Source organism: Thamnophis sirtalis, unplaced genomic scaffold (genome assembly GCF_051295495.1).
Source record: "Thamnophis sirtalis isolate CommonGarterSnake01/CBP01778 unplaced genomic scaffold, rThaSir2_p1.2 scaffold_2, whole genome shotgun sequence".
Taxonomy (NCBI): Eukaryota; Metazoa; Chordata; class Lepidosauria; order Squamata; family Natricidae; genus Thamnophis; species Thamnophis sirtalis.
Window position 1 is genome coordinate 63942591 of NW_028261382.1, and position 20951 is coordinate 63963541.

At 43.2% G+C, this 20951-nt stretch overlaps 2 protein-coding genes across 8 annotated transcripts in view; one reads left to right on the forward strand and one right to left on the reverse strand.

Annotated features, from left to right (window-relative positions):
- RIMBP2 (RIMS binding protein 2) overlaps positions 1-7605 on the forward strand; it is a 119005-nt gene extending 111400 nt beyond the window's left edge. For 6 of the 7 annotated variants that reach the window (XM_087705800.1, XM_087705803.1, XM_087705805.1 and 3 more), the window contains 4 exons: positions 826-929; positions 1409-1480; positions 2781-2918; positions 5744-7605. In XM_087705800.1, the coding sequence (XP_087561926.1) occupies positions 826-929; positions 1409-1480; positions 2781-2918; positions 5744-5935 (506 nt within the window). In that variant the 3' untranslated portion in view covers positions 5936-7605. Of the gene's footprint in view, positions 1-825; positions 930-1408; positions 1481-2780; positions 2919-3560 lie in introns of all 7 variants that reach the window. The other variant, XM_087705802.1, reaches the window with a different exon arrangement.
- Positions 7606-7745: 140 nt separating this feature from the next.
- PIWIL1 (piwi like RNA-mediated gene silencing 1) overlaps positions 7746-20951 on the reverse strand; it is a 29133-nt gene continuing 15927 nt past the window's right edge. Inside the window, exons 9-21 of the mRNA XM_087705807.1 lie at positions 20645-20756; positions 19938-20064; positions 19372-19489; positions 19095-19209; positions 18196-18383; positions 16988-17060; positions 15429-15629; positions 14864-14967; positions 13553-13623; positions 13211-13364; positions 11369-11494; positions 8985-9132; positions 7746-8205 (exon numbers count right to left, since the gene is read on the reverse strand). Coding sequence (XP_087561933.1) covers positions 8089-8205; positions 8985-9132; positions 11369-11494; positions 13211-13364; positions 13553-13623; positions 14864-14967; positions 15429-15629; positions 16988-17060; positions 18196-18383; positions 19095-19209; positions 19372-19489; positions 19938-20064; positions 20645-20756 — 1654 coding nt within the window. The 3' untranslated portion in view covers positions 7746-8088. The remainder of the gene's footprint in view (positions 8206-8984; positions 9133-11368; positions 11495-13210; positions 13365-13552; positions 13624-14863; positions 14968-15428; positions 15630-16987; positions 17061-18195; positions 18384-19094; positions 19210-19371; positions 19490-19937; positions 20065-20644; positions 20757-20951) is intronic.

Below are 20951 nucleotides of genomic sequence, written 5' to 3' on the forward strand. Positions count from 1 at the left end.
ATGAACCACTTGTATATAAACAGAGAGCAAACCCCTCTCCTTCCTAGCACTGATGATGTTGCCTAGTTGGGTCATGAAACGTCTGCAAGGAAACAAGCAAGCTCAGAAAACTCCAAGGACCACCTGGTCCTCCTCCTCCTCCTCCTCCTCCTCCTCCTCCTCCTCCTCCTCCTCCTCCTCCTCCTCCTCCTCCTCCTCTCCCTTCTAGCACTGAGGATATTATCTAGCTGGGTAATGAAATGCCTGCAAACCACCAACCAAACTCCAAGAGCAGTACTATTATTACTGCTCCTCCTTCCTCTCTTCCTTTCTTCCTCCCTCCCTTCTTCCTTCCTTCCTCCTCTTCCTCCTCCTCCTCATCTTCATTTTTCCCTCCTTTTCTTCCTTCCTTTCCTCCTATTCCTCTTCTTCCTCCTCCACAAACTCCACTCCCTTCTAACACTGATGATGTTGCCTAGTTGCGTCTTGAAATGTCTGCAAGGAAACAACCTAGTTCAGAGAGCATCAAAGACCCCACAGTCTTCCTCCTCCTCTTCCTTCCTCCTCTTCCTCTTCTTTCCTTCCTTTATTTTTTCCTCTTCCTCCTCTCCTTCCTTCCTTCCTTCCTTCCTTCCTTCCTTCCTTCCTTCCTTCCTTCCTTCCTTCCCTTCTATTCTTCCTCCTCCCCCCCCCCTCCATTACACAGACCCCACTGCCTTCTAGCACTGTTCCCTATTTGGGTAATGAAACAACAGCAGGAAAACAGCTGACCCCAAACCACCAAGGAATGGCTTGTTGTACGCTTAAAGACAGTTGCAATTGCTTTCTTTCTTTGGGTTGGAACAGAAAGAAACCGAAGAAGCAGCCGCCCGCCTGGGTCAACCACAAGGAGAATGGTTGCGTTGTATGACTACGACCCAAGAGAAAGCTCTCCCAATGTTGACGTGGAGGTATTGTGGTCATGGAGACAAATCCAGAACATTTTGTTTTGTAATAATAATATTTTTTTTAAAAAAAAAACTATGGGGAATGTGTCCACAGCATCCAATGAGGGGACAAAATGGGTGGGTTGAAAATAATCCACAAACTTTTCCTGGGCCACTGGCTACTTAGAAGATAGCTGCTTGGGACCCCGGAAGAGCAGCTGGCCGCTGCACGCATAAGCACCAGCCAGCTGGTCTCTTCCACGTTCCCGTGCTCTGGTGCATACGTGCGCATGCTCCGGTTTTGGCACTCAGTGCCAAAAAAGGTTAGCCATCACTGCCTTATGCCATCCCAATCAAAGGGTTGTCCAGTCTAATTTTTAAATGGGGGGGTGGTGGTTCCTCAGGGCAAAAGATTTGAGAAACGCTGGAATAAGAGCATTTAGGAATGGGATCGTGGGAAAATGATGTGGTTGTTTTTTTGTTTTTTTTAATCATTTCCGCAGGCTGAGCTTACATTTTGTACTGGAGACATCATTACTGTCTTTGGGGAAATTGATGAAGATGGCTTTTATTATGTAAGTGCTTTATTGATGCTCTTCCCCTGATCTGTAGGGACGCGATGGCTCAGTGGCTAAGACGCTGAGCTTGTCAATCAGAAAGTTCGGCGGTTCGAATCCCCAGCGCCGTGTAACAGAGTGAGCTCCCATTACTTGTCCCAGGTTCTGCCAACCTAGCCGTTCAAAAGCATGTAGAAAATGCAAGAAGAAAAATAGGAACCACCTTTTGTGGGAAGGAAACAGCGTTCCGTGCGCCTTTGGCGTTGAGTCATGCCAGCCACATGACCACGGAGACATCTGTGGACAGCGCTGGCTCTTTGGCTTTGAAACGGAGATGAGCACTGCCCCCTAGAGTCAGGAATGAGTAGCACATATGTGCGAGGGGAACCTTTAACTTTTTACCTGATCTGTATTAATGGTGCGAAAAACTTGTTGGTTGACAAGCAGGAACCTGAAGAATGGATGCCACCCAAGAAGGATGGTGGGTCAAGAATGATCTTTAGGTTTTTTCCCCCTAAAGTAGTGTCCTTCAACTCTTGGCCATGGAGATAAGAATCTGCTTTACCTTTCAACATCTTTCAGTGTCTACTTTGCCATAATTTGAATCAGTGCATTGGGGGGACTTCTAAAGCAGCCTTTCTCAACCTTGAGAATCTGAAGTTAGGTGGACCTCAACTCCCAGAAGTCCCTAGCCAACTGGATTGAGATGGAAGAGCTCTAGATTAATGTTGAGAACTTTAAAATAGATGGACCTCCAGAATTCCCCAGCAGATGATCGAGATTGAAAGTTCTAGATCAGTGTTTCTCAACTTTCAGAACTTTAAGAAAGGTGGACTTCCAGAATTCCCCAGCAGGTCATGATCGATATTGAGAGCTCTAGTTTAACCTTGAGAACTTTAAAATAGATGGACCTCCAGAATTCCTCAGCAGATGATCAAGATTGAGAGCTCTAGATCAGTGTTTCTCAACTTTCAGAACTTTAAGAAAGGTGGACTTCCAGAATTCCTCAGCAGATGATTGAGATTGAGCGCTCCAGATTAGTATTTCTCAAGCTTGAGAACTTTAGGATAGGTGGACTTCAACTCCCATAATTCTCCAGACAGCCATAATCAAGACCCAGAGTCCTAGATCAATGTGTTTCTCAAGCTTAAGAACTTGAAAGTTAGATGGGCTTCAACTCCCAGAAGTCTGCCAGAGCTGACCAGGAATCCCACCATTCTGGAAGTCCACCTATCTTGAAGTCACCATGGTTGAGAAATGTTGTTCCAGAAGCTCCTTGATTGTTCGTTAATTTCTCCCTTCCGTTTCCATGTTTCAGGGGGAACTTAACAACCAGACGGGTCTCGTTCCTTCAAATTTTCTTGAAGAAGTGCCTGATGATGTCGAAGTCTATTTATCCGATGCCCCCACGCGGTACCCTCAAGATGCACCCACCATGCGTACAAAAGCAAAAAGGGTAAGCAAGCATTGAGAAAAAAAGAGAGAGAATAAAACAAAACAAAACTGTTGTTTTCGCTTTGTTCCCCTTGCCGACCATTTCAGATTCTGTTTGGCTTGAATGTGTTTGTGTACATATGTATATGTATATGTATATATATAGAGATAGATAGATATATTAAGAAACACAATTTTTGAAACCAAGTTTTTAGATCGCTCTGAAGCTGGGAGACAAAAAAACGAAAAACAAAACAGCTCCTCGCTCTAAACCAATTGATTCCTTCCATCAATGATTGATCTCACGCTAATTTAGGAGCCACTAATTCAAGATTTTCAAGGTGGGAAACATACATATATATGTTCCCCACCTTGAACAGTTTATATCTGTAAATTATAGACCTGATGTAGAAATTACCTAAGACAGTAGATTTGGGGATGGATGGATGGATGGATGTAAAACTTCAGGCACTTCCTTTTTTGGGGGGTGGGGGAACACCACGCCAAACTTCCAAATTTCAAAGCGATGTTTTGAGCTGCCAATCAATGCTCCCTTCTGAAGGGTTTCATGTGTCTTTTCTCATCCTTGCAGTTTTTTCCCCCTCTTATTATATTTTACGTATATATATTTTGTTTATTTCTTTGCTCATCTGCTTGGGAACAGAAGAAGAGTGTTCATTTCACACCTTAAAAAACGGGCAACGTTGCCTTCACGTAAGTGTGCAACTGAAGATACCAGGAGATAACTTGGGTTCCTATAAGTTGGCCTCCCATAATGCGAGCCATCTGGGGACCGAAAAGAGAGAAATATGTCTCCGAAATTCCATAAGTCCTGGATCCAGATCTTGCGTTTTTTTCTTTTTAAATGAGGGCTGCCCTTTCCCAATCTGATGCCTTCCAACGACGGTGGACTACAAGTCCCATCCCCTCCAGGTGGCCAGCTGCTAGTGCAGCAGTCATAGAAGGCACGACGTTAGGAATGGAGAATTTCTGATTTATAAAAGAAACACAGATGGGATCTTGTGTCCAGGGCTTAAGGCTCGCTTAACCCACCCAGGGAGAAAATGTTGGAATATTGGGAGCATATTTCTTCCTGGCCTTAATGCTTGTTTTGCATAAAAAGTATTCCCAGTGTCTCATTCCAAAGAAAAGCTGCATATTGCATTGTTAAGCTAATTGGGGAGATCGAAAAAAAAACACCACCACAAAATTTGTTGCTGAGTAATCTGGTTGTAGAGGGACGCGGCGGCTCAGTGGCTAAGACACTGAGCTTGTCAATCAGAAAGGTCGGCAGTTCAAATCCCTTGCGCCGCGTAACGGAGGGAGCTCCCGTGACTTGTCCCAGCTTCTGCCAACCTAGCAGTTCGAAAGCACGTAAAAAATGCAAGTAGAAAAATAGGAACCACCTTTGGTGGGAAGGTAACAGCGTTCCGTGCGCCTTTGGCGTTTAGGTATGCTGGCCACATGACCACGGAGAAGTCTTTGGACAGCGCTGGCTCTTCGGCTTTGAAACGGAGATGAGCACCGCCCCCTAGAGTCAGGAACGAACTAGCATATATGTGCATGGGGAACCTTTACCTTTAATCTTTTTGGACTAAACAACCCGGCCGACAGTGGGAAGAGAGGAGTTGAGTTCCTTCTTTTGAAAGCCCACTTAACTTTCAATGTCTGGTGGTCAGTTGGCCTTAAAAGCTCTCCTGGTGTATAGTTGCCCATCAACATCTCAGCAGCCTTTGGTTGACCAATGCAATAAGCTGAAAGGAAAGCGTGCCACTGAGATCGGTGGGCAAACGCATTAACGCTCCACAGATGGTATCTTCAGGTGTATGTTGGGGTTGCACTGAGAAGAGGGTCCCCTTTGGCTTCTCCCCTCCCCTTTCCCCCCCCCCCATTAGACAAGACCTTGATTGAAGATCAAAGCAAGCTTGGGACCTCCTTGGCTGAACCAACCCACTGATATGTCCAAACAGATGTAACATGAGGGACGTTGGGTGTTGTTAGGAGCTCCATTTTGGCTTTTTTCCTCACGGTGTTATCCTTTTCAATGCCATTGGGCATGTGCAGAGTGCCACCCAACCCAGAAACGTTCAACCCAAGGTCTTGGAGAGCTTTCTTTGATCGTGATTAAGGTTCGTTTTAGTTTGGTTTGTTTGGGTTTCTTTTCCCCTTTCCACCAGTGTGCCATCTTCTCAAAATACGTCCCGACAGAATGCTAAAAGTTGGCGAGGGAGGTGGGGTGGATTAAGCAGCAAGAATCGGGCTAGTCTTCCCGGAAATGGGTTAGTCGACTTAAGACGTATGCCACGTGGGAGTCCCCAGATTCCCTCCTTGGGAAGCAAGGGAATCCGGCCAAAATCCAGATCCCAATTTTAAAGTAAAAGCCATTTTTTTCAGAGGCTGCTCTTCCAAAATAGGCAGAAGGCTTCAGAGATCCCATGCCGCAGCTTTTAAAAACATAAATCAAGCCCAATTCAATGGACACGTCTTTTGACACACTCCGGGAGAACGGAAGGGGTCTGTCACGTGGCATATTTTAAAGGAGGAATAAAAATTTCCCGCCCTCTAAAAGGTGTGTGTGTTTGTGTGTGTTTAATGCAGCGTTTATCAACTTTGACCCCCTTTAAAGACAGGTGGGCTTCTAACACCCCAAATCCTCCAGCCAGCCGTGGTTGAGATGGAGCACTCTAGATTGGTGAGGGCTGGGGGATTCTGGGAGTTGGGAGTCCACCCGTCTTTTAAACAGGCCATGATTGACAAACCCTGATTTAATGAATGATTTTTTTAAAAAAAAGCTTTGTTTGTCCGTGACTGCAACCCTTCAGTAAACTTAACAACTATACCTATCAGGTACCTCCTGAGAACAAAGGTACACCACCAAGGAGAGCACCAAGCCCTACGGCCCATCTCCACTCGGGGTTACCTCTGCCAGCTATGGGTTCTGGTAGTCCCAGGCGAGGCAGGGAGCTGTCTTCAAGAAAGACAAAGGGTCTGCTTTCCAAAGGGAAGAAACTTCTGAAAAGACTTGGTGCTGTGAAATGAAACTTACAATCATCTGGACATCCTCTAAAAAAATAAATAAAACCATCACTTTTTAAAAAAAATAAATACCCATATGCAGACCGATCTAGAAACGCTCAAAACTAGGGATTTCAGGACCCCCAACCTCCCCCCTCCTATTTTTTTTTTATTACTATTAAGAGCATTCGGTTGTCTCCAGAAATTTCTCTGTCTGGATTGGTCTTGCTCAGCGTGGCAGTGATGCTAAGAAAAAAAGCATTTTGATAATGTTTTTTCCCCCAAAAACAAAAACATTTAGCAATAGCACTTATATACTGCTTCACAGCGCTTTTAAAGCCATCTCTAAGTGGTTGCCAGTCAGCCTCTTTCCCCCAACAATCTGGGTCCTCCTTTTACCCACCTCGGAAGGACGGAAGGCTGAGTCAACTTTTGAGCCTGGTGAGATTCAAACTGCCAAATTGCAGCTGGCAGTCAGCTGAAGTGGCCTGCAGTGCTGCCTTCTAATCACTGCGCCACCTCAGCTCTCTATTTAGAGAAGATGGGATTAAGGAATTTAAACCTGCAGCAATCCTAAGGGGCTTTGTTTCCTATTTCTACCTTCCCCCCCATTCCTAAATTCCTATTTCCACTTTCCCTGAAAGTGGAAAACAAAGAAACCTAAAAACTTTTTAATAAAAAAATCCTGTTCTTTGATCCCCGTATTTACTTACATGACACGTACATGGTCTTGAAACTCCTAGTTTGCCAGAAGCCTTGATGTTTGCCTTATAAATGCACAATTATTTGTACTGTCTGAATTCTACTACAGCGTAAACTTTTTATGTACTCTGTGTTGACCTACAAATGGTTCCATTCTCACCAAGACGCCCATCATTTAAAAAGGCGATGGAATCCGATTTGTGTCCGGTATTAATTCCTGGGAGTGTGAAAATGTTGTGCAAATGTTCATTATTATTATTATTTTCAACCATCTGCGGAAGTGCTGCTCTTCAGCTTCTCAAGTACGCTAAAAAAAAAAGGATAAGATTACGGCAGAAACAATGCAGATTTAAGGTGGGCGTTGCTTGGGGATTCCGTATTGTTGAGCACCGAAACTGTGTTTGAGTCAAATACGCAAAAGGAAATACACAAAAATGTTGTATTATTCCTGGGCCACTGCCAGCAAGAAGTCTCTCAAATTAGAAAAGTTGAATATTGACCCCTTGTGACTGAATATGAAAGAAAGACGGAATCACACAACCACTGCGTACATGCTGGGGGAGAAAAAAAAGAGATTATTTGGCTGTTTAAGACTTTTGTAACCATTTGTATATTCTTTTTACTGTTTATACATACTTTTCAGACTGCCTTTGTTTTATAATTGATGGAAGGTTTGTAATATGAATGATCAAAGCTTTTCCCCATTGTGTCTTCAAAGAAATATAATGTAAATTCTTGTAAAATAATAGTGTGCTAGATTTATGTAAAGGAAAAAAAATGGCCTAAACTCGTGGTTATAAAAGTATTGTGTGGGCGTGTGCAACTGTGCATGTGTACAGTTGTTAATGTGTAAATTATTTTATATAAATAAATTTGATATTTTGTAGAAGGGTGTGGCTCCTGAATTAACCAATGAGACACGTGTAAGCAAATTCAGACATGTTGGCTAAACATAGTTTAACCAAGAGTAGCAGAGAACACAGAAGTGCAATTGGTTTGCCGTGGCCAAAATCTCATGTTAGTCTATGAAACTAGGTTTAATTTTAGCCTACTTCTTACATGCCAATCGTTACTATAGTGAGGATTTTTAGTGAAACACTTTACATGGTACTACACTTTGAAAAACAGATTCCAACACACAAGTTTTACTGACATTAACTTTATTCTTAACACTCAGTCTCTGCTGATGAAACCACTATTTTGGCAACAAAACTGTAACACGCTCCAGTAAAAATTGATCTGGATGAAAAACTTAACTTACATGCTCAAATTAATAATAATAAAATAAAATAATAATAATAATAATGATAATAACCTTGGCATAGCTATCATTGATGTGTGTAATACAACAGTACCAAATCTCTACTCAATTGAGTTTTAAGGCACTTTGTTTGGGGAGGGGGGGTTCTAACAAAATAACTCTCTCTGGTCTAAATTCTCTTTCCATTCCATTATACCGTCTCCTCTTGTTAGTCTCACAGATAATAAAGTTTTTCCGAAAGGGTTAAATTTGGCTCTCTGTGGATACTTTGCCCTACGAGGAAAGCCAGTTTATGGGCATACTGGCACGGAGCAGGCACCCGAATAACTCCCTGCAGAGAAAGGAAGAAAACAGCACATCAGCATCATTGTTAAGGTAATAGCCATATTCTGGGACACAACAAATACTCAACACAACAAATACAAATACTCGTATATATATATATACGAGTTTGAATGTGATGAATCACAGGGATACTTCTTTGGGAAATCTTAAGTTTTCTCCTAATCCCCCACACCGGGGGGGGGGGGGGAATTTAATATTTCATATATATATATATATATGAAATATTAAATCCCCCCCCCCCGGTGTGGGGGATTAGGAGAAAACTTAAGATTTCCCAAAGAAGTATCCCTGTGATTCATCACATTCAAACCCAGAAAAACTGATGTGAGACTCCAGGTAATAAAAAAATTTTAAAAAATCTGCGGATGGGTTGGGGATCATCAAAAACTCCTTTTGAACTTGATAGGGGAAGTGTTGGTATGTACATTCCTGAGCTGCAGAGCGTAACAATATCCAAATGCTTGTGGGTCCTGTTACATTTTTGTATTATTTTATTGACTCAGTCCAACTTGAAGACATTTAGGGAATTTTCTGAGGCTAAAACCACTACTGTATTCACTTTTTCTTCCCATTCCTATTAATTCAGGTAGATAAAACCCATTCCTTATCCAGGTTCAATATTCAGCTTTTGGGCAACGAGATAGAACTGGAATAAGATATAGGAAGTTTCTTCCCTTGAATGTTGAGGTTAGTAAGAAGCCTACAGCTCAATTGGTGTCAGTCTAAGTAATCATAGAAGGTTACTTAGGGCAAGTTACTACTTACCGGCCAATTGTAGTACATATGACACAGCTTATATGTCAGCCTCTGCATGTAGTCAGGCTTTAGTGCACTGCTGTCATAGATTACGTTGTAATGGGTGGGTGCAACTGTGCCGCTTTTCACCGACTGACTGACAATGAAGAAATCGTACCTAGGGGATAACCAGATCAAAGCTGTCTTGAGATACGTTCAAGCTTGGAGAACTTCCATCTTCTTGGAAATCACAGATCCCATCCGGTGATGGTCTCGGATCAGCCTACTCTGCGCTTGGAACAGGTCCCTTCAATGGCTAATGGGAAGTTCTTGGGTAGACTTTAAGATAAAAGACTTCTTATTATTTTAAATTGTTCAGGTGACATGTGTCAACATTTGTCGCCTGGTGGCTACATTTCTTTCTTTTTTTTTTTAATAAATGTTTTTTAATTTTAATTGAAACAAGTACAGCATCTTTCTTTACATCTGTAGAAAATGTATCAATCGATTACAGATCCTCCACGGTCAACAAACATAACTCATATTAACTTAAGCATTATTATATATCCATTTTCATTTGACTGTAATTATTATTTAAAAGTATTAATACAAGTAATAATCTTGAACAATAACTGCCCACACCAGTGGGAAAAGAAAAAATCAAAAAGAAGAGGCAAAAAAAAAAAAAATAGAACAAAAAAAAAAAGACAAAAACGACAAAGGACAAGGCAGGAAAAAAGAACAAAACACAGGTATCTAGTATGAAAAAGAAGTATATCAACTGGTTACAACATGCTTTGGTGCTTCTCTTCCATTAACTCATATTAATTCAAATATCTTAACTCAAATGTTTACCATATTAGCATCATTATACCTCCAGTTTTAATTACCTATAGTTATTTAAACATCCTTCATCCTTAGCTATGCCAAAGAATTAATCCATAACACATGCTGACATTTCATTTACTTATAAAGTCCTCTATTTACATCAAATCCTCATATCCTATTTTAGCTGAACATCCATAATATTTAGTTATATCATATATCATAACATTTTCCCAGTATTGATTAACATTTGATTGTATGTATTTTATTTAGTTTTTATAATAGTGAGTTATTGTAATTGATACTCTTTATGTATAATCCAAAAATGTTTTCTCATATCCAATTGTTATTTATCATATCGACTCCACATTATATACATTACTATCAATATCAATTATTATTCAGCTATATCTGTTACAAAGAGAGCAATTAGGTTAGCTAGATTTCAATTGTATTCTTCAATCTATCAGCCAATTCCACATTATATACATTACCATCAATATCAATTATTATTCAGCTATATCTATTACAAATTAAAGTAATCAGATTTAGCTAATTTTAAGTTATATTCTTGCATCTGTCAGCCTGTGTCCCTCCAACAGCAAAATTTTCTCAATCCAGTTGAATAAATTTACCAAATGTTTTGATAAGCAAGTCCAGACAAAAATATCTTCGCACCTTTTGGCTCTGAATGTCAGTGATGAAATAATAATGTTGTCCCGGGCTTGTAAAACTTTTCAAATTGACTTTAATTCTCCAGGGTGGAGTTTCCATTTGTCCTGCACTCTGTCTCTTTAAATGAATCTTCTGGTGGCTACATTTCTTGACCATCACTGGGCTTAACTTCTCTAAGGAGTTGACCCTGTTTCTTTCTGCATCCTGGATCTCACAAGGAGCTATGAAACAAACAAACAAAAACCCAAACCCCACCCTACTTTCTTCTCCTTTTGCTTGCTCTTATCTCACACCAAAAAGGTTAGCTTTCACTGAAATCTGGTGTAGAGGAGTACTGTGAAGGCTTGAAGAAGATATTCAACTGTTGGAGAACATCAACCTAACCCCGGAAGGAAGGAGAAAGAAACTCAAGGCTGCCCTATCTTGATGCTCTTTGGGATGAGTACGAGGAGAAAGAATCAAGATTGTTTTGAAATAAGACCTAGTCAGGTTTGAAGAATGGAAAATAGGCAATTTAGAGCCCTTCTTTCCTCAATGAATAAGAGTTGGGAGGGACCTTGGTGATCTTCTAGTCCAACCCTCTGCTGAAACAGGAGACCCTATACCCATTTCAGACAAATGGCTGTCCAGCCTCTTAAAAACCTCCAGATGGGCAATCACAACCTCTGGAGGTTCCACTGGTTAATTGTTCTCACTGATAGGGAATTTCTCCTTAGTTCTAAGTTGCTTTTCTCCTTCATAAGTTTTCATCCATTGTTTCTTGTTCTGCCTTCTGGTGCTTTGGAGAAGAGTTTGACCCCCTCTTTTTTGTGGCAGCCTCTTTGAGATTGGAAAAAAACCCAAGAATAGAAATCTCCCAACTTCCTGTTTTTAAGAACGTGTATATTTTCCCCTTGAGTTAATAGTTGACTTACCATTCTGGTCTAGTAACCTCTAAGTCAATAACTGTGCCAGGTGGTGGATTCTGTAGTTTTCCTTCAATTTCGGCAAAGAATCTGCTGTTCACACGCTTCTTCACCACGATCACTGTGAGTTTGGGGCTTCAGAAGATTGCATAGGGTGGATTAGTTTGCTTAAAGTACTCAACATTTCTCAAGAGACAGAGAGAAATTAAACGTGACTTCCCTCCTTTTAACCAATCATCCTCTGCTGTTCTCAGAAAATTAAAATGTGCACCTGTTCAAAGGCAACCTGTGTATAAAATTGCCCTTGCAAACAAGCCAAAAGTGATATACAGACTCACAAATACACTAAATTGGTGTCAGCAACTTTTGTAGCCAAGGATTTATATGCAGATTATTTTTTAAAATGTGATCTCTTTAGTATTTTTTTAAAATTATTATTGCTACTTCTTTGGCTGTCCTTAAAAGTAAAGGTTCTCCTCGCACATACGTGGTAGTTGTTTCCGACTCTAGGAAACAGTGCTTATCTCCGTTTTAAAGCTGAAGAGAAGCACTGTCCGAAGACATCTCCGTGATCATGTGGCCGGTATGACTAAATGCCGAAGGCGCACGTAACACTGTTACCTTCCCACCAAAAGTGGTCCCTATTTTTCTACTTGCATTTTCTACGTGCTTTCGAACTGCTAGGATGGCAGAAGCTGGGACAAGTAATGGGAGCTCACTCTTGTTACACAGCGCTAGGAATTCGAACCACTAAACTGCCGATCTTTCTGATTAACAAGCTCAGCGTCTTAGCCACTGTGTCCCCCTAATGTTTGGCTGTCCTTAATGTTGCCCAGTCATTTCTAGGTGAGCAACTCAGTAAATTGAATAAAGGTAAGACTTGAGACGGCTGCTTCATTCACAGAACCTGTGATACTATACAATAATACAATAGCAGAGTTGGAAGGGACCTTTGAGGTCTTCTAGTCCAACCCCCTGCCTAGACAGGAAACCTTATACCACTTCAGACAAACGGCTATCCAACATCTTCTTAAAGACTTCTAGTGTTGGGGCATTCACAACTTCTGGAGGCAAGCTGTTCCACTGATTAACTGTTCTGTCAGGAAATTTCTCCACAGTTTTAAGTTGCTTCTCTCCTTGATTAGTTTCCACCCATTGCTTCTTGTTCTACCCTCAGGTGCCTTGGAGAATAGTTTGACTCCCTCTTCTTTGGGGCAGCCCGTGAAGACTGCTATCATGTCTCCCTTGGTCCTTCTCTTCACTAGACTAGCCATGCCCGGTTCCTGCAACCGCTCTTCATATGTTTTATAGTCTCCAGCCCCCTAATCATCTTTGTTGCTCTCTGCACTCTGTTTTACATCGTGGTGACCAAAACTGGATGCCGTATTCCAAGTGTGGCCTTACCAAGGCATTATAAAGTGGTGTTAACTCTTCAGGTGATCTTGATTCTATCTCTGTTTATGCAGCCTAGAACTGTGTTGGCTTTTTTGACAGCTGCTGCACACAGCTGGCTCCTATTTAAGTGGTTGTCCACTAGGACTCCAAGATCCCTCTCACAGTTGCTACTGTTGAGCAAGGTACCACCTATGCTGTACCTGTGCACTTCGTTTTTTCTTGCCTAAATGTAGAACCTTCCTTCGTTCACCCTTGAATTTCATTTTGTTAGATAGATGTGATGCACTGCCTTATATACCTGCCCTGCACCCAAATCGCCTTTATTCTAGAAATCCTTTTGCTTCAAGGAATTACAGCCATACAGGTTTACAAAGCGCCTTACGGGGTCGAAGCAAACTGCCCTTTGGGGTATGGCGGCCTACTCAACCAAAGCCCTTTTTCTCCCAACCAACTTACCGGTAGTCAGCCCCAACTGTTTTCAAGCACTCCAAAAATTGTGGGATTTCATAGCTCACCAAGGTTTTTAACTGACCGTCACCAACACCGTCACGATACACAATGATACGAGTAGGCATGTGTTCATTGTAGGAGTACCATGTCCTGAGTGCCGCTAAGGAAAGATGGGGCAGCAATTTAGAAGAATTAAACTGGATCTCCTACCCAAAGGAAGAGCTCAGCCTTAACCGTGCCCTAGTCATCAAAGAAGCTACTTTCTTTTCAGATTATCACGTTTCAAATGTCGTGGTTTTTTTTTTAGTAAAACTCTCAAGCGTTGACACTTTGTCGCAGCTATTTTACCTTGTAGGCACACTTTGAGTCCATCCACAATTTCTTGCCCACGATCCTGAAGCACACAGCGTGAATACCATCTGCCAAGAGAAGGCAAAAAGGCTCAGATTCCCCAGAGACTTCCTGCCCTGCTGCCAATAACAACACAGGAAGTCCCTGACTTACAACCAAAATTGGGACCTGAATTTTGAGCAGAGGTGGCGCAATGGTTAGAGTGCAGTACTGCAGCCACTTCAGTTGACTGTTAGCTGCAGTTCGGCGGTTCAAATCTCACCGGCTCAAGGTTGACTCAGCCTTCCATCCTTCCAAGGTGGGTAAAATGAGGACCCAGACTGTGGGGGCAATATGCTGACTCTGTAAACCGTTTAGAGAGGGCTGAAAGCCCTATGAAGCGGTATATAAGTCTAACTGCTATTGCTATTGCGGCCGTAAGGTGAAGCACTTATGTGACTGGACTTGACTTTACAGTGGTTATTGAGCAAATAATGTGGTTAAGTCAGGATCATCTAGACATAAGTCCGATACACCATAGTCTCCTTGGCACGGAATGGGACAACTTGCACGCAGCCAAATCGCCCTGGGACAATTTAACAATTCAATTTAATTATTTAAAATTTTAAAAAAAAATGTTTTAAATTTGTCATTCATGTTTCATTCTGTCCCTTCTTTTGCATTCTTTAATGATTCTACCAAGGTGGCGCAGTGGTTAAATGCAGCACTGCAGGCTACTGCTAGATCAGCAGGTCAGCGGTTCAAATCTCACCGGCTCAGGGTTGACTCAGCCTTCCATCCTTCCGAGGTGGGTAAAATGAGGACCCAGATTGTTGGGGGCAATATGCTGACTCTCTGTAAACCGCTTAGAGAGGCCTGAAAGGCCTATGAAGCGGTATATAAGTCTACTGCTATTGCTATTGCTATTGCTACTCTATTCCACCATTTTCCTGATATTGTCCCACAGCGAATTGTCACAGACCCTCCTGTTGTTCCCCTGAAATCAGCCAAAACTGTCGTGAATCACAGTCATGTGACCACAGGATGCTGCAACCGGTCATAAATGTGAACCAGTGCCCAAAATAGGGCCATGTGATAGTAGGGCAGGAAGGAGGACAGTTTGCAATAGCCGGAAGGGCTTTGTAGGTTGCCAAGCGCCCTGTCTGAGGCCGTTTTAACTCCGAATGGCCGTTAAATGATAAGTGGTAACTTGGAAGACTGCGTGAAACAGCAAAACAATCCCTGAATGGCAACAGAGCCACTTGTGTGAAACACGTCTATGTTTTCCTAAAAGATTTGTAGATCTTGAAAATGTCTTAACAATCCTACCGGGTCATTCCATGATTCAAACTCGCAACAAATGCCGCCACTGATCGCCGTCCAGCTGAAATGTCATGGTAACAGTCAATTCCCACAATCATGAGTTGTTTCATCTGGAATATTGGAGAATTACTGTCGTTAGAGAGCCGGTTTGGCCTAGTGGTTAAGGCACCAGGTTAGAAAGTCCTGCCTTGGGCATGAATGCCAGCTGGGTGACTTTGGGCCGATCACCAGGAGTCTGGGAGTTCCAGTCCCACCGCAGCTACGAAAGCCAGCTGGGTGACTTTGGGCCACCACCACCCCTCTCTCTCAGCCCCACCCACCTCACAGCATTGTTGTGGTGGGGAAAATAGAAGTTGGGACAGTCTATTCACCATCTTGAGTTACTTGCAAAAATAAAGATGGGGCATTAATTGATCCATAAATTAAGCAGAGATTGTCAATGAACTGGGGCAAAACACAAGACTTCTCCCAAACAAACTAAGCTATGTTTTAACTCTCATGTGGGTTTTTTAGAGGGCTGCTAAGCTAAACACTCCTGGAAGGTCAGAAAGAAAAAAAGAAAGCTACTTACTGGGATTTCAACGCTCCAGAGTTCTCCCCCCATTTTACAGTTCATCTGTAAGGCGATTTTGGTGGCTATCGCCATGACAGTTTGGGGCTTGCTCAAGGTGCGGGCCAGGACACACTGGCTGGGTGTGGGACAATCAGTACACAAGTATCTCTTGATTGCATCGTATTTGTCTTTACGGTTACTGGACAGGAGGCAGACCACCTTGAAGAAGGACAGACAGTCAGGGCATCCACCAGGTTTTAGAACCTCGAGGTTGTTCTGTAGCTCAGGGGTCCCCAACCTTTTGGACCTCAGGGACCACTAAATTCATAATTTTAAATCCTGCAGACCACCAATATCATCTGCCTAATGATCGGCTGGGTGAACATGGCTAAGTGGTCATGTGACTGGGTGTGGCCAACTTGATGTCACTCACGTCGAGGGGCACCTCTCACTGGCCTCTCCCCTCCCCGCCCGGGCTCCTTAGGGCTTCAACAGGAAGCAGTTGCTGGAGCTAAGCAGCCACCATGAGAAAGAGTTAGCACAACAGCTCAGTTCAAATTGGATCTGACCGAGAAGGAGGCTCACAGAAGCACCTCACTGAGGACTAGGAACATAGGCTTTCCAAGCAGAGGGAAGACCTGTGCAAGTGCAAGGCCAGGTGCCACCGCCTGGAGGCTCAGCGGGTTGAGATAGTCAGCCAGTTCCAGGCCATGATGCAATCCCACTGGAACAAGGTCCTCCGGCTCTTCACCACCAGTGATGTTTCCCTCCACCTTTGCCCAAAGCCCCCCACCAGGAGGCTGAAACAGACCCCAAGTCGGAATTTCTGCCCCCCTCCGACCTGCACAAAAAGACCTCGAAGGGAGATTCTCTGCAGCAACACAAGCGTTCATTGCATGTATCCATCCCAAGGGCCGTAGTTTGATGACTCCTGATTTAGTGCAATATAAAAAATGCAAATAATTTTTCTGTGGACCACCGAAATTTTCTCACAGACCAGCAGTGGTCCACGGACCACCAGTTGGTGACTGCTGGTATAGCACATTGGGAATCGCATCCTAGGCTACATTAGCAGATCTACCCTGGAGAAGCCAGCATGGCCTTTTGCTTTATACACAGGGATGTTAAAGCCAAGTAAATCTGGGGTGCTCTCAATGACCTGTGCAGTCCTATATTTCCATACTTCCAAGGACACCCAAAGGCCATGGAGAGGGTCCAGTTAGAGAACGTTAGCCCATTAGCATTTAAGTAAAGAACGAAGTCCTGGTTTCTGTGGGTTTCCTGTTTATAATCCTTCTAGAGGACTTGCCCCCTACTCCATTTCCCAATCACCTTCACTCTTTGAAACTTACAGATCATATTTAATTCTGATCTTGAGATATCAACCGATCAGAAAAATGGGATCTGGTAGGGTTGCTTCCCCGTTTATTCCTAGAGACAAAGCTCCAGAGGGTTGTTAACTACTTGCCCCGAAGGTTTAAGCCAGAGCAAAGTCGTGGTTCCCTGCATCCTGTATTTAATCAGGGATCAGACAAACCATGGTGCCATTCCGGTCCATGGGATCACATTGGTCATACCATCTGAGTATCGGAGGTGATCTTCTGCTTCAAGGTTCTCAAATAGGCCTCTGTTCTGTCGTCGACTTCAACCCTACGAAGACAGACAAATCTCCTTTTACCACTAACTGTACAAATGGCTATTTCTCTACCTGGATAACTTGAAGAGGGGAGAGCTGGCAGGGGAATTCTGGGAGCTGAAGTCCACAAACCTTAAAAGTTGTCCAGATTGAGAAACACTGGTAGAAATACTGTACTTGGTGCCAACTGATGCCAGACAGGTAAATCCTCGACTTCTGACCTCAATTGGCACTAGAACATCTTGTCATTCAGTGATGGGGTCATTTAAGTGAGGAGACATGCCCCGTTTTACAACGTTGTCGTGGTTTAATGACCATTGCTGTGGTCACTAAATGAATCCAGCTCCCCCCTTCCCTTGGTTGCAAAGCTTTCAAATGGTGCTCAGGTGACCCTGGGACACTGCAGCCATAAGTACTTGAAGTACCTGAATTTAGACCGTGATTGCGGGGATGCTGCAACAGTTATAAGTGCAAGGACTGGTTGGAAGATGTTCTTTGAATACAACTAACTTCAAATGGTCATTAAAGGAATGGTTGTAGGTTGAGGACCGTTTGTGTGTGCTTGTGTGTGTGTGTGCCTATACCATCCATCCATCCACCTACCTTTTTCTTTCTTTCTCTCTCTTTCACTTTGTTATCTGCTTACCTGGCTGTTCTAGACAATGTTACAAACCTCACCTTCAAAACACTGCATTCCTTTTCGAGAACTACCATATTTTTTGGAGTATAAGATGCAACTCCCCCCCCCTAAAAGAGCTTGGAAATGTTGGTGCATCTAATACACCGAATACACCCTTTTTTGGCCTCCCGAAGCCCCACCCACTCATCCCATTTTTGTGAAAATTGGGCAAAAAACGAGGATGTTTTTGCCTTCCCCCACCCCTCAGAAACACTGCAGGCTTCAGCAGGACTGGAAGAAGGGGAAAATGCCCCCGTTTTGGTGAAACGGGGGGCCGGGGAGGACAAAAACTTATTTTTCTTACTTGCCTCTTTGGAACCTTGGTGCATCTTATAGTCCGAAAAATACGGTGGCTTCAGCTGGGAATTCCCAGAGAGGAAACTGAGTCGTGGTTTAAATTGGCAACTTTAAATTCAGAAGCTCCGCCACCTCCGCTTCTGGCAAAGAACCCGCAGCTTGAGGGTACTTACATGATGGCCTTGTTCATTCTTATGCCCATTGCGGGTGTGACTTTGAAAAGATTTTGGACCAGAATATTAGCCGCGTCATAATTCCGGCGGGTGTAGATCAGCAGCCAGTTGTCCAGGGGTTTTACACTGGTGAGGGGAGCACCCCTCGTTTCCCTGGACCAGTCTGCAAGGTGCGGGTTGTAGTCAAACTGAAAGGAAGCATTTGGAGTTCAGCACCTGATGAATCGGACAAGTCTCTCTCTTCTCTTCTTTTTCTTTAATGTCAAATTTAACCTGCCCGTATTTTTTTCTCGGGGATGGAGGTGATTTTTTCTCCCAGAAAATTTTTATTTTTTTATTCTCTTACATACCATTTTAAGTATACATTCATATAATTATTTTTCTTCTATACATTTATCATTCTTATACATTTATTATTCCATTTTATAGGTTATAATATATATATAGGGTTTGGGTTGCTTTGTTTACCATCCCTTCCTCCTGTTGTAACACCACCTTATTTTCCCTTTCTTTTCTCCCTCCCTCCCTTCTCTACTTTCCTCCTTCCTCCTGTCTTTTCCCTTCCTTCTTCCCTTACCTTTCTCCTACTCCTACTCTTCCTCCCTCTCTCCTTCTCTTCCTTCCACCATCCTCTCCTTACCTCTTTCTTCCTTCCCTCCTCTCCTTCCCCTTCCTTCTTCCCTTACCTTTCTCCTACTCCTACTCTTCCTCCCTCTCTCCTTCTCTTCCTTCCACCATCCTCTCCTTACCTCTTTCTTCCTTCCCTCCTCTCCTTCCCCTTCCTTCTTCCCTTACCTTCCCCTACTCCTACTCTTCCTCTACCTACCCTCTCTCCTTCTCTTCCTCTCCCTTGGGATGGGGGTGATTTTGACCCACTTGAAGAAGGAAAAGTTGCTTACCGCCTTCCCTCCCTGGCGAATTTTTTCGGATTGGACCACTCGCCCCGAAAAGGAAAGCAGCTTAGATTCAAAGCTTAGCCCCCAATCGCGTAGCTCTTTCTGAACATTGTCATCTCTGCAAAAATAAAAACAGAGCTGGTAGAACAGGGGTGTCCAATGTGGGCAGCCTGTGGAATTCAACTCTCAGAATTGAAGTCCACAAATCTTAAAAGTTGCCCACTTTTTTTTTTGAGGGGGTGATGGTGATAGGAAGGGTGGGGAGATTCCAGCAACCTACTTATTTATGTAATTGATAAGCCGTCCAACTTCACGCATTCTTTGCTCTGGCGCAAGCCTTGTGTGAACAGACAGATCTTTCATTACGTTAAAATCGCTTCGCATCTTATTAGTCAGGCCTACAAAGAGGAAAAAGGACAACGCCGGGGGGGGGGGGGGGGGGGAGAGACCATACAATAAAATCAGTAAAGACCAGCACTTGGACCCAACTCACTTATTATCCCCCCAAACGAATTAATCTAAAAGTTAAAACTCCTCCCTTCTTATAATTGTTGAGGCACCAGTAGCCAGAGATTATAAGGATCATTTTCGCTAGGTAATTCTCATAGGTAAAAAGAAACTGCCTCCTTTCCAAATCGGAAGGTGAGCCATAGAATTACAGGGCTGGAAGGGGCCCTAGAGGTCCTCTAGTCCAACCCCCTGCCCACTTTATACCATCCCGGACCTTGTTCAATCTTTTCCTGAACACCCCAACCCCCAGCAATGAAGCACCACAACTGGTGGTGCCATTCCATTGATTAAACACCCACTCTTGGGAGAAGAAAGGCTATTTTTGAATGATCAGACCTGTGAGATAGCAGAGTTCAGGGATGAGTATCACTGGTCCTGCCAAGGCACCGGAAGGGCCTCTCGTCCTCTTTGGCTGGCTAATCAAAACAGGTTGACTCAAATCGGTGATGTCTTGGGTGTATTGCTGTTTTAAAAAGCAGACACATTGTTAGAGTCCCGACACGCAGAATAAGGAAAGAAGAAAGTCTTAAAAACTACATAGGACAGAAGCAGCTTCGTGAGACGGGAAAGCAATTTTTGTTAATTGGAAAGAAAAACTGCTTTGGGAAAGTCGACTCTGCGTTTCGCCCATAACCAATTGATCAGGGTCCCTCTTTCCCTTTCTAGGATCCCTTTGCCATTGGGTCACATTTGAAAATTATTATTATTATTTTGGGGGGAGAAGGGAAGAGCAACTAGTTTTAAAAGGACTATTTCGTGGCTGGAGGCTTATCCTTGCAATGAAATTTCAAGAATTGTACAGGCAACGGGTAATCGAACAAAGAGGCTTGCAGAGCCATTGAACGTATCAAATGCCCCGCAGGCGGTTTCGAATTTTAAGTATCCATGTGCTGATCAATGCCTTTTACTGATCAAAATCTAGCCTTAGCATTACATTATGGATCTTGCAGACTTAGGGATGGGGGTGGGTGGGGTGAAGACAACAACCCAGAACCAACCAAGGTCCTTTTCATCCCCTCCCCAAAAGCTCAGCCACTCCATACCATCTTGTAGTAGTCTACAAAGCTGATCTCGCTTCCGTCTGCTTTTTTGAAGGAATTTTTAGGATTTGATTCCCAATCAATATCGTCTACCCGGTACGTTTTGTTGTTATACCTGGGCAAAGGTGGGAAGGTTTCATTAATTTAAATCACCTTAAATCTTAATCTTAATTTCTTGACAACTCTGCTTTACAGGGTTGGGGGATCATCATTTGTGATCTTCTCAACCAGCTTGTGAAGAGCCTTGTAACTGTTCTGACCGAGGCTTCCCAAGAGTCTGAAGTAAACTCCTGGTCCTGACAAAAACCCC